The following is a 13,566-nucleotide window of genomic DNA, read 5'->3' as shown; positions in this document are numbered from 1 at the left end:
GTATAAGGCATTATGTGTTCAGTTGTATAAATAATACAAAATTGTATGTACTTAGCCAGTACCTGGACAACACAACACTACCTATTTTAAATTATTTTTAAATTTTGTTTACGACAAAAAAAAACACAAACGACATGACAAATTAACATTCTTCAAAATAACCGCAGATAAATTGGTCAGTATTAGAAGTCGACAAACTTATGTATTTTTAAACATTTTTGAGACACTTTACTATCTTAATTTTATTATTTTTTTGTAAAATAATAAAGCAAAATATTGATTTAGCCATGGAATATTTTTTTTGCTTATTTCTTAAAAAAATAAAAATTTAATTAGACAATAAGAAATTTTAATAATCTATTCAAGTTGTACTTTGCTGGAATCAGTATGATTTAAAGAAGTTTTTAAGGTTCAGGGTCACTCGCATGTCTTATATTTTCTTCGCAAAAAAATGGCATCAAAGTTAAGTACTTATTTTTAAAGTTGTAAAAAGTCAAAAAAAATTGTTTTTCTAGTGCTCTTAAAAAGTAATGTTTAAGAAACATATTTTTGTTGGAGAGGCACATCATTTCTAGGTACAATAAAAAAAAACAGATTGTTTAATCAACTGTATAATTTTTTTAAAAGCTTTTATTTGACAAAGGTGCTGGAATTAAAAAAATACACATATATGGCTATAACTTTTAACCTATTCACAATTGCATAGCAACATAGGGGGTGATTTTGATTGTAAATGACTCCCTCTATCTCCTGTTTGAGTTTGATCCATCACTTTTGGGACACCCTGTATATACAGTGCTTTTCTTTGAAGTTCCCCCCCCCATTTATACATTTATACATAAATATTTACATAAATACTTTAATATTTATTACAGTCCATGTAATAAATATTAAAAGTACTCAATAAAACCTTTTAAATGAGGTAACACAAGATTTCTATTTAATGCATTTATTCAAGATGGCGCTTATGTGTTATTTTGACATTTAGAACTGTCGTTTTTATGTCAAAATAAAATAGTGACGCATTTATTTTCGTACACTGATTTTTACCTATTCAAAAATCATAAAAATGTAAAACGTTAAAATAAAAAAAAATACTTTTTTATTAGGCCGCCATTTTGAAACGAGTTAAGATATGGGTCTAATATTTCAGGGTTATAAAGTACTCATTAAGACCTTTAAAATGAGGTACCACACGACCCCCTTTCTATTTAAATTTTTTTCTCAAGATGTCGCCCAGCCGCCATCTTGGAATTTACAACTACCTAGTTTACAGTGAAAAATAGTATCTATAGACCAATTTACTTATGCCAAGTTTCAAAAATTTTTTTTGACCCGTTCAAAAAATAAATGGGGGGGTAACACTTCAAAAAAAAGCACTGTATATATATATATATATATATATATATGTAGTAGAGACGGGACACAGAAAGTGGTTTGAATAGCCATGGCAGCTCAGACCACAAAGTGATGGTGTTTAGTAGTGTAAGAGTGCAAATAAATTAATTGACTATTTTTGTGCATCGATTATTTTAATTAATCCCTTAACGAACGGTAAAAACGCGACAGTACATTCTACAGGATCTAGACATTGCAATGCATTTAAAATGTAAGGTTTCTGACATGGGCATTTTGCCGGTAACAATATATGGCTCGAACCCATGGCAATCACAAAAGGCAGTGCAGACAGATTGAAAACAACACAAAGGGCAATAAAACGAGCAATGGTTGGAGTTTCCATAAGAGACCGAATCCGAAGCGAGAAAATAAGAAGACCAACAAAGGTGACCGACGTAATCCGCTACATGGGATAAAATACAAGTGGTCAGGACATGCTGTAAGGATGATAGTAGATGGATCAATAAAGTGATCCACTGGTGATCGAGAGAAATAAAGAGAAGTACGGGAAAACCGCAGAAGCGCTGGCTGGATCATATAAGGGAGATTGCCGGTAGAAGGCACAGCTTAAGATTTAACAGAAATGGCAAAGGCTCGGAGGAGCTTATGTCTAGAAGTGAATCAGATAAGACTGATAAAGAAGAAGAAATCTTGTACAACTTATTGTTTTCATCCGTTTGAATGCACCACGATTGTGAGTGCAGTTTTGATATCATACTAACTAGCGTTTCTACTCGCCATCAGTTAATTTAGATAATTTACAAGTTGATAGTGCAAATGTACCATATTACATTTATTATATGGAAAACGCAAATCATTAAACTTTTACGTCACCAATTGATTTCAATATGGCCGTCCATACGTTTGCAGATTGGTTAAATAAACTTAAAAAAAAGTTCTCAATTTTCAACAAAACTACTTTATTACTTTATTATTTTTAGTGTTGTTGACTGTTGTTGTAGTGTCTTGACAGATTATGGTATCCAATTTAGCGGGAGATTTCAATTTTCATAAATTAATATACGAGTATAACATACGACAAGTGCTAATAATGCTGATAACAGTGGCAAATCTTTTACATAATGTGAAAGTAGCATAACTAATTCATTATATAAAACTTTAGGAGCATTATGCGAGGAATTGAAAAATATAATAATTGTTATGCGGAAGTATCTGTGTGCCTTATATTTTACATAAACTAAAGCAGTGATTAAATTACCATTTTAATCCGGCGTGGATTTATAACGAGGCCAAACTGTAATTAATAAACGAGAAATGCTGTAAAATTAATCATATATATGGTGGCGTTGTTGAGGATGCGAGTTATTGCCTTAAATGACAAGCTCACTTGATGAATATTTTATGTAAGTATATGATTATTTATATAGCGGACATTAATTATTATCTCAAAGTTTCTTGCAAACATATTCTCTTACTTAACCTCAAACTCACTCAATTTTCCCCATTATAACTAATAAAGACAGTATAATAGTTCACGTATGAAGAGCTTTTGTATCTTTAGGCCATTTAACACGTAGGCCTTATGGCGTTTATCAGAACCGTTGGCTAATAATACTTGAGCATTCTTAAGATAAGTCAAAGATGGACAATGGACTCTTAAGAGGCGCATTAATGGGTAAACCGAGAAGAAGAAGAAGAAGAGCTAACAAAGACGTTAAGATGGTTAATTTAAACGTGTTATTACGAGGAGAATATTAAAATAAACGCGGCCTTTCCCAATTAATTCCACGTCAGAGGTTCTCCCAGGAAGTCTGCGCGCTAATAATATTAGCAAATATTTTGGGAAAAAACTCAGACTCCTAATGTAAACTTTACTATAAATGTTTACTACATCGCGTGGGCGTTTTCTTGTTTAGAGATTGATTATTTGATTGACTTTGATACATATTTAAGATTTGTTTTATGGCACGTTTTATTTTTTTCATGGGGCCATTAAAGTGATTCATGGCGTTCGGGTAAAACATACACACGTCTCTTCATTGTTAAATTATATTAAACTCGCGCGCTTAATTAGGATTTAGATTTTGCGGACGATACCAATATAGTTTCCAAAAGTCTCTCCTTCATCGTCGCTATTTTGAAAGTTGCAACGTAATTCTGATAAACTAACTGGAAATTTAATAGTAAAATGCAGTGTTTCATGGTATTCGGTTAAAATTCATGTTTTTCAAATTCAAAATTCATTAAATTAAATAAAATTTGATCTAGATTTTTCGGACGATACCATTAGTTCACAGAGTCTCTCTTTCTTTCTTTAAAGATATACGCATGGCTTACCAACAGTCAAATGGCGTGAAAACGATAGTTACTATGCCCCGTCTTTCTTTGCACCGCCATACTAAAAGTTGCAATTGTCAAAACTAATTTTGATTGATTAACTGGAAATGAAATGATAACATTCAGTGTTTTATGACATTCCGTTATATTTACATTTTTCCATTGTTAAAATTAAATAAAAAGACTCTCTTTCATCCTGCAAAGTTATGATCGTGGTTTAACAACTCTTAAATGACGTTAAAATGACAGTTATCATGCGCTATCTTTGTTTCCACCGCCATTTTAAAAGTTGCAACTGTCAAAGTAATTCTGATAAATGTATTGAGCAAGATGTAGTGTTTCATAGCATTCGGTTAAAATTCACTTTTTTTAATTGTTAAATTAACTTAAATTTAAATACTCGGGATGTAGATTTTGTAGAATATAATATTAGTTTATAGGACTCTCTATTTCACCCTTCAAAGATGTGGGCGTGGTTAAAAAACTCTCAAATTATAATTAAATGGACGTTATCATTGTTTGCCCCATCATTTTGACAGTTTGCCAACGAATTGTAAATAAAGCTCCTCATTCTTCCCCATCCAGCCTTTACATAAGGACGTTAAGGTTGACAAAAAACTGGCAGAAGGGCGCCATTTTAGATAAAGTAGCAACGAACTAATTTCTAATTTCTTCAATTTTGGCTCTGGCTCGAAGAAGCAGGTAAGCTCGCTTTTGACATAAAAATGGCAAGTAAAAATGGCGATCTTCCACCATTTTTAATGACAGTTTCTAAATGGCGGGTAGGCGCCATCTTGGAAAATTCGCACATTTTAAAAGATTAATGTTTTCAGAAAGTACAAAAAAAAATCAATTATTGGAATAGGAATTTCCTTTGGGCTAATTAAAGAGACAAACATTTTCTACTCCCATCCTTAGACGTAAATCCTTGTGACGTAAAATTGTTTAAGAACATATCATTAAAAAATTGATATAAAAATGACAGTCATTATAGCTTCTCTTCTATTGTTAAATTGGATTATATTTGAATTTTGCGGATGAAGGTTAAATAAAATCTAAATTTTCCTACCTTCAGCCTTAAAGACGGATTTACAAACTGTCATTTAATAATAAAAATGACAAAAAAAGTGGAAAGGCGCCATCTTGAACAATAAATTTGTGTATGTAGATAATGGCACTGATTTCTTTACATTTGGGCGTGGCTTGTATTCTCTCTTGTGACAAGTAAACTCTCTTTTGACGTAAAACTTATATTTAAAATGGAAAATAAAGACAGCGCTCATTCACCATGTTGAATGGCTCCCACTCGCCATCTTTGAAAGTTTTCAAATTTTAAAAGATTAAAAATATTATTCAATTATAGGGATAGGAATTCACTTTTGGCTGATTATATAGCCACAAGTCCTTCTAGAGTACCGTAAAACGAGGTGACTTTGCTCCTCTTTTTGAAGATAAATTTAAAAATTGCTAAAATTATTACAAAATTACGAAATTTCTTTACTCTAGTTGCATTCTACATACAAGAAACATCTTAAAGAATTACTATTTTGAACATTTGTGCGTAAAAATATCGAATCTTGTTTTTTTTTAGTTTGAAAAGTGGAGCAAACTCGCCCATAGCCCGGGGTTATTTTGCCCCACCCTAAATATGTAGGCAAAACTCTTACATTTTATACGTTGGTGCAAAGTTAACCTTATGTTTTATGTACTTTTCCCAGGCGAGTAAAAAGAGGGATGTAAGAATTAAAAAAAATTAAAGTTTTTAATATAAGGAAATGCAAATGTTTCTTAAATATTACAAAAAATGTTAAAACTTGAATAACGCATTGCAGTTTAATTAAAAAATAAATGCAAAACTACAAAAATTAAAAATAGATTCTAAAAATAGGAAAGAAAACACGTATAATAGGTAAGGCATTAGGTTAATAATTTTAAGTATGGATTTAGTCACTATACTAGCAGGCGAGCTCAGGCACAGAGAAGATGCCTCTTTTTGTAACTTATTACATAGATCCCCGAACATCAGACCATGAATAAGTAAGCTCGTCTGGCTTTGAGTGCCATTTCCACATCTTTAGCGACTTCTGCAAGGAAACGATTTGCCCGGGGTAAAGTAGTCCTTCATAAACAAATACAACAAAAGGCCCTACTTCCTTTACAACCATATCGAAATTATCTTTTTTTTTGAGGGTCTATTCCTTCAACAAAATTTATAAACTCATTTTCGATTTCATGTTCTTTCTCGAGCTCTTAAAAGTTTATATTATGTGATGAATTATCATTAAAATGAAGTATATCCTCTCTCTGTTGGGTGCCTTGTGTAATAAAATCTTCCTGTTCCATGGCTTCATCTATTGCTCCATCTTCTTGTTCTATTGCTTCTTCTTCTTCTTCTATTTCATTCTCAGCGCACACACTCTTGCCTGGAGGAATATTAATTTTTTTCTATGATTATTTTTTGTAATCGTACACAAAGTTTTTCTTGTGTCCAGTATTTTCAGGAAAGAAGATTCTATCATACTTTTATTATGTGAGGTTGAAGGAATGCGGGTTAAAACCTCCTTAATATTTAAAGGGAATATTCCGCATTTGCGAAAGCCGGAAAGCAAGTTATCTTTGATGGTTGGCTCAATCATATTCATCATTTTTGATAAGAGTGGAGGAAAATTTTGTTTCTGAATGTTTGTGTTTCTAATACCATCTTCAATGCCTTTCCATTTTGATAATACTTTGCGCCAAGCTATTTTGATTGGACGAAAAAATGCCACATCCAAGAGCTGTGTTAGGTGGGTACTATTTGCCGGCAAACAAACTAAACTTACTTGATTTTGACGACACCATCTAAGGGAATGAACTGTCAAATGAGGTTGTCACATATTAGCACTGTCTTTCCTTCTAATTTTTTCAATCTCGGCATCATTTGAAATTCGAGCCAGTCAGTACATATGTTGCTATCAAACCAACCCGAAGAACTAGCATTATAGCGACATCCTTTTGGCCCATTTTCTGTCCATGTAGTCCACATATTAGTAGCTCGATAAACCACATATGATGGCAACAGTTCTCCAGCAGCATTTCCTGCGAACATGACAGATATTGATGTCTTCGAAGCATTTCGAATATATTCAGGGTATTTGGAACCTTTCTTTTTCCCCGGATCATCCGTAAGGTTTGTCTCATCAAAATTCCATTTATTGGTTGAAGGAACATCACGTAATTCACTGGCCAAATTATTGAAAAAGTTGCGTAGAACAGTTTCATCTACTGCCGCTCTTGCACGCTTTACATTCTCGGCAAAGCGTAAAGACAAATGGTGATGTCTTGCAATAAATGAATTTACCCATTCAATGCCGGGTAAATTATTCTGGAAGATTTTCACATTTCTCCCACATCTGTCCAGATAATCCTTAATAATATGACGCGGCTCTTATGTATCGACTGGAAAAACCAAAGTCTCCCAAAGCAATAATGCACTCAACAAAATCCTCTTCCTCTTGTAAAGAAAAAACAGGTTGACCACCTGGTTTTCTATTATGTTTTTTCTCAAGTTTATTTAAAATCGTTCTTCTAGGTATATTGAACTTTTGTTCTGCTTTTCTGTGTGATAGTGCCCCTGATCTAACTTCAGCCAAGCATTCTTCCTATGTTTCTTTGGTATAGTCTGCATACGTTCTGGCCCCAGCTTTTCTTTGATGTTTCCTAGGCATGCTGAAACAAAAAAAAAATTCATGACGCCGACCTTTAGTTTTTTTTTGATCAAAAACAAACAGAAGCTTTCTTCATTATTTATTTGAAATACTTTAGCCGGAGCAAAGTAACCCCAGACTTCTAGTTTGAGGTGGCTTTGCTCTGGTGAAAAGTAACCCCCAAAACTGCGAAATGTTGACAGTAAAACTGGAAATTCGTTTTTCAAGAATTATTTACGACTATTAAATAGTTCTACTAGGTAAAAAATAATCACAAGGTAATTCAATATCAACTTTGCCATACTTACTTGTTACACCTAGAATAAAAACCAAAATACACACAACATTTTTTGAGGTTAAATTATAACAAAATATTAAGTGTATCTTCCCTCTGCAGTTGACTGAACGGTACTGAAGGTATCGACGTGCGCAGCGCGCTCCGTATAGCCAAATTGGTAATCTTGGATACACTCGAGGTTTGGGTGCGTTATATTTACACGTTTTTGAGCGGGAATTAAAATAAACTTTTTTTTAAATGGCGCAAAGTCCCCACGGGGGTGGAAAAGTCACCCCGGTTTACTACTGTAATCTATATCGTTACTACTCAAACAAAATAAAATGGAGGCGAAAACCAAGGTGGCGTCAACTATCAAAAGTACATTTAGTAAATTAAGTCGATGATAAAATTTAATGTGTTTAGAAAGGAAAATATTTCTCGCCAATTAGGAAAATATTACGACTGAACTACTGGCCATTTAAATAGATACTAACTTCACGCATTACACCGGTGTATAAATGTTTAAATAAATCCTACATTTCTTTATAATGTATTCCAGTACTGCAATCAAATTATCTCATTACTACGTACGGTACTCACGCTATAAAAGCCACAATAATTTACGATCGGGTAATAATATATACGCGCCTGTCCATTTGACACCCGATATTCCACACATTTCCGAATGATTGGCAATTTTAATTAACTTGATCGACGGTTTATTTTTGTTATTTTAAAACGGTTTAATTTAAATGCGGTTTCTTCTTACCTTTGCCCGGTTTTCCCTCGAAGCGCACTTTGCTTTTGGACCGTCTTTTACTTCCTTTTTCTTTCTTGCTCCTTCTCCCCTCTCTTCCGCCCGTTTCATCCAGAATATCCAGGATTTCTCCCAATTCTTTCCTGAGCGCTATATCCCTGGCCGTTTCTCCCTGTTTATTTCTGATCCCTTTATCACATCCCGCTTCCAGTAATATCCTGGTCAGTTTTCTTCTACCCATGGCAGCTGATATATGCAGGGCAGTATCTCCATTTTTATTTCTTTCCGATACTTTACACTGAAAAGCAGTACGTTTTTCAAAATATTTGTATTTATTTATTTATAAATGGACAAGGCTCAATTATATTTCTCTTAAAAATTTAAATTTACAACAATGACTGTTATTAATTTAAGTAATATAGATCACATACAAAACTATTAGAAAATGATTAGGTAATAATAAATAATAAGTTTTGAACCATGGTTACAAAACTTGACCCAGGAATTTGCTCCGAAATTCAAAAAGATCAGTGTTATGATGTTGGTTTGCTAGCCTGATTGTTGTAGTAAAACAATTATTATTATTATTATATTAACTATATATTAATTATTATTATATTAACAAAATAATATAATACTCTGTCGATGCCCTTGGAGAAATCAGTGTATATTGTATCAACTTGATATCCCTTCTCCAAGACATACAACAAAAAAGTCCACCAGAATAAGAAAGTTTAACTCAAGATTTGCGTGGTTTAAAGCCAAACTGCTGATTAGTAGAAGTTCAAGAAGGGGATACATACTTTACGCACTAGTGTGTAAAGTAAAATTGTGTATGCATTACCAACGTGTGTAAAATCCTTCTTCCTTCCTTCCTTCTTTACAAGGAGGGAAATTATAAAAAGAATTTTTTGGCCGTTGTAACAAAACTTACAACAACACACCTACAAACAAATTAACCTGAACAGGTGTAGTAAAGAAAATAAAAATTAACAAAAATGCGAAAAGTAACATTTTAAGAGGCTGCCATTCTGCTATGGGTAATGACTTGATATTCTAGCACCATAAAGCATTCAGTGGGAGCTTTCAAACGATGTATCGCATGATTCCCCTTTCTATTTAATTTTATCTTTTAAAATGACGTCCCGCCGCCATTTTGAAGTTTTGCAAAATGAGCTAGGGACCAAAAAGTATTTAGGTTGCTAATGATGTGTGCCAAATTTCAAATTTTTATATACAACGATAATTAAGAGCCGCACTGTATATGTCATTGACGGAGATAGGTAGGTATATAAAAAATCAGCATATTTCATTACCCGAAAGAGGAGAAATTACAGTGGTTAGCCATGGGTTCTTTAATAAAGTATCATTCTTTATAGTTTTCTGAGTATTAGATGATACTCACATACGGTTCAGTCACCTGGTGCTCTTAAGGCAGAACAGTTTTGGAACAGAAAACTATATTTCTCATTAAATTTGTAAATATTTTGTGATCATAAACCTAGAATACGAAATATCATTGCTAGATGGCCTGGTTCTACATCGGACAGTTCACTATTTCTTAATTCAAGATTGAAAGCATTATTTGATAGTGGCTCAGTGAAAAATTTTTTAATGCATGCTCTAAATATTTAATAACTCCATTACTACAGCCAAAAACGAGAGAGGAACAATTACACAATGAGACTTAAATTCGAAATAGAAATCCAGTTAAGGTAACTATAGATTTTTAAGTCAAGGTATTTGTTGATAAAAAAAATATGTATTTAATTTTATGAGTTTGGAAAAGAAGATTGCTTATTATGTTCTTGGTAGTGCAAGTCAAAATGTACACAGTACAAGATATTATGGTGGCTACAGCTGTCGTACAAAACTTAGCTGTACACTTAAATGAAGAACAAATCGATGATGTTGCTCCCATAGAAAATGGGATGGTGGTATATTTAGAACATAGCTAATTAGAGCAGTAGGGGATGGACCATTCTACCAAATAATTTTTTTTGATATTTAAGGACCTTATCTGATTTTAAACTAGTAAAATAAAGTTAAAAAAGGTATAGGAAAAACTATAATAAGATATACATGAAACATAAATATTGGTAAAATAATAAATAAAAATACGTTTTTTCGAAGGACGACGGGTTGTAAGCCAGCTTCATATAGTTAAAAAAAAACATGGTACTTTTATTATTAAAATGTTTTTTTACACCTTTTACACTTACTAATCTAGACACATCCCCTGTGTCTAGATTAGAAGGGGTGTAAGTCAATCCTGAAAAAACATGTGTCTCCGAGATATACATTATGGTTTGTGAGATATGGTTTGTGGATGTATTTTATATTCTTTTATTTACACACCGCGTTTGAAGGTGTAACATATCAACAAGGAATCATAGTATTTTTATCAATTACTACTATCTAGGAGTGGGTTAGGACAGTCAGTGATTTGGACAGTCTCATCATCGGCTTCAATAATGACAACTACTACACAATAGCCTACGCGGATTATTTAGTTATTCTGCAAAAAAAAGTGTATGTACATTTGAACAATCCCTTTGCGAACGAATACAGGCGGCTCTTTTAATGATAGAGAAATGGTGTGCGAAATATTTCGTATCCATTACCCGAAAAAGACTGAAATGGTGCTATTCACCGAAAAGAGTCCTGGTACCAAATTATCAGGACGTTACTTATGCATCGGAAGTACCTTAGTCTACCACTCGATAGCAAACTAAATCGGAACTTTTACGTGAATCAGGTCACAGTTCATCGAAAGTCAGACAGGAGAAAGTCAGAGGTCTTCTTAATCACAATGATGCGCTTCCGCCCTACTGACATGAACATAAGTGTGGGTACAGGCCTGCAAAGAGCTCGCCTTTGACAAGAACCATCAAACTCACTTCCTATACTGGAGGCTTAAATTGACCTTGACTCTTCAATATTTGCTTTCAACAAACCCTACACAATCAACATAAAGGGTACCACTCGGATGGCGGGTGTTACTAATATCTATTCGGACGGTTTAAAAACTAAAACAGGTTCGGGCTGCCGCGTAGATTCCAAAAAGTTCAAATTAAACATAATGCTTAGCATAAGGCACTATGCCAAGTGTCTTTCCAACCAAAATATACGCATAATCCTGGCAGCAGAAGAAATAATCGGTAGCAACGTTACTGATAAAACGGTGAATATCCACATAAACTGCAGACAGGCAGTTTTTGCGCTGTCAAAACTGCACCTCACGTCGGACCTAGTGCAGCAATGCCATCGCACTCTCGTGAAAGCTTCTTCCAAAAACAGAGTGGAGGTCGGCTGGATCAAGGGGTACAACCACAGCAAGGGAAATTGGACCGTCGACTCAATTGCCAAGAGGGCCGCTGACCTTCGTCGATCTGACTATGCTGACTAACAAAGAGCTAATAAAATCTCACTCTCGCACGCTTTTCAAAAAGCGGTGAGATAAGACTCGAGGCTGTAATTTGTCCAAGGAGCTTCTCAGCTACCTAGACAGGAAGCAATCTGTAAATTGTCTCTGACGAACCGGAAACTTCGTCTTATAACAGACATCCTTACTGGTCACTGTCAATTTAATGGCTCATTTAATAAATGAAACTAAGCAGGAGTTCACTATGCAGGGCATGCAACAATGAAGACGAAACAATGGACCACATACTTTGCTTCTGCCCTACTCTCTCGTCAATACGAAACAGCTTTTTAGGCATATCCCACCTATCTCTTAAAAAGATCAGGTACCTTAGCGACGTTGTCATTCTCGTTGATTCGCTGAGGTAGTTGCGGAGCTGAGGGAGAAGTGCCCTACTCCCTAAACAGAGGAGCACAATGCGCCTAGTAATGCCTACGTGCAGAGGTGCTTTCACCACCCTCTGAAATTACAGATACAGATACAGAAACACTTCTTCATCCCCTGAAAAAACGTCTGTCTCTAAGATATATCTGTTGCATCCAGTCTTGACAGTGGCCTCAATGACAAAACCTTCATTTTAAAGACCGTAATAGAAAATGATATTTGAAACCTTAAATTAACTCATTCCATAGACATCTATATTATAAACCACAAAATTATAAAATCTTGTAAAGAATTTCTTGTCAAACCACTGACATACCTATTTAATTTGTATATTTGCTCTGGAACCTTTCCAGACTCAAAAAACCAAAAGTTGTTCCTATTTTTAGAAAGGCAGACCAGAACAATTGTAGTGATTATAGGCCTATTTCAATAATTATACTAGTCTTGGGTAAAATATTCGAAGTAATAGACAAATTTTGTGAAAACAATAAAATGCTGTGCGGGGGGCAATTTGGCCTTAGAACCGGTCTATCTACAGTTAAAGCAGTCCTAGATGTTGTGGCAAATGTGGTTGAGGGCCTCGAGGGGAGGAAATATGATGGAATGTTTGTGTGTCCACTTTGTGTGACCTCAGTAAGGCGTTCAACTGCATCTCCCGTGATTTTCTTTTAGAAAAATTGAGTCGTTACAGTATGAGGGGTTGTCTTTGGAATTTATTAGTTCTCAGATATGGGCTCTCAATAATTTTTTTTTTGATGTAGATCAGATCTATTTTAGTCCTTTTTAGTACAGCGAAGCCGAATTGAAACTGCCAGTTAGGTAACGACAGGTTAAAAATGAACTGATGCTTGCTTACTAACTAATTTAAATTTATGTGGCTGTACGTAAACAGAAAGCTTACCAGCTGATTGATATAGTCAAGTAGGCACTTTCGCAATTTAGTACGGAAAATCTTGCGTAGCAAAGCAAATTAGGCAGTTTGAGCCGCGTAAGCTGCGCCCATCATGGTGGGGATAAATATATTAACAAGTTTAATTTATAGTTTCCAAAAGTTTTCCTTACCTTGGCGGATATTAAAATCCTAGTGACGCCAGCGTGTCCGTATCGTGCGGCGGTATGTAAAGCTGTATCTCCATAACCATTGCGCAGATCCGGATCCGCCCCAGCCAATAGTAGCTCGCGACACGACTGGTTGTGCCCATTTTGACAAGCCAGATGAAGGGGTGCGAAGCCGCCTGCATTTGCCGCACCCAAAGGGGCTCCCGCTGCGCACAACAACCTTACGGTACGACTGTGACCCTTCCACGCGCATTCATGTAAAGCCGTATTGCAATGCTGTAGT

At 34.6% G+C, this 13,566-nt stretch overlaps 1 protein-coding gene across 4 annotated transcripts in view; it reads right to left on the bottom strand.

Moving 5' to 3' along the window:
* The window catches only part of LOC126736573 (ankyrin repeat domain-containing protein 6), a 138,249-nt gene that overhangs the window by 4,781 nt on the left and 119,902 nt on the right, over positions 1-13,566 (bottom strand). For all 4 annotated transcript variants that reach the window (XM_050440975.1, XM_050440994.1, XM_050441004.1 and 1 more), the window contains exons 3-4: positions 13,287-13,559; positions 8,429-8,714 (exon numbers count right to left, since the gene is read on the bottom strand). In XM_050440975.1, the coding sequence (XP_050296932.1) occupies positions 8,429-8,714; positions 13,287-13,559 (559 nt within the window). The remainder of the gene's footprint in view (positions 1-8,428; positions 8,715-13,286; positions 13,560-13,566) is intronic.

The sequence above is a fragment of the Anthonomus grandis genome, chromosome 1 (assembly GCF_022605725.1).
Source record: "Anthonomus grandis grandis chromosome 1, icAntGran1.3, whole genome shotgun sequence".
Classification (NCBI taxonomy): Eukaryota; Metazoa; Arthropoda; class Insecta; order Coleoptera; family Curculionidae; genus Anthonomus; species Anthonomus grandis.
The sequence above is the reverse complement of the archived record's forward strand: the minus strand, read 5'-3'. Positions and strand labels throughout refer to the sequence as shown.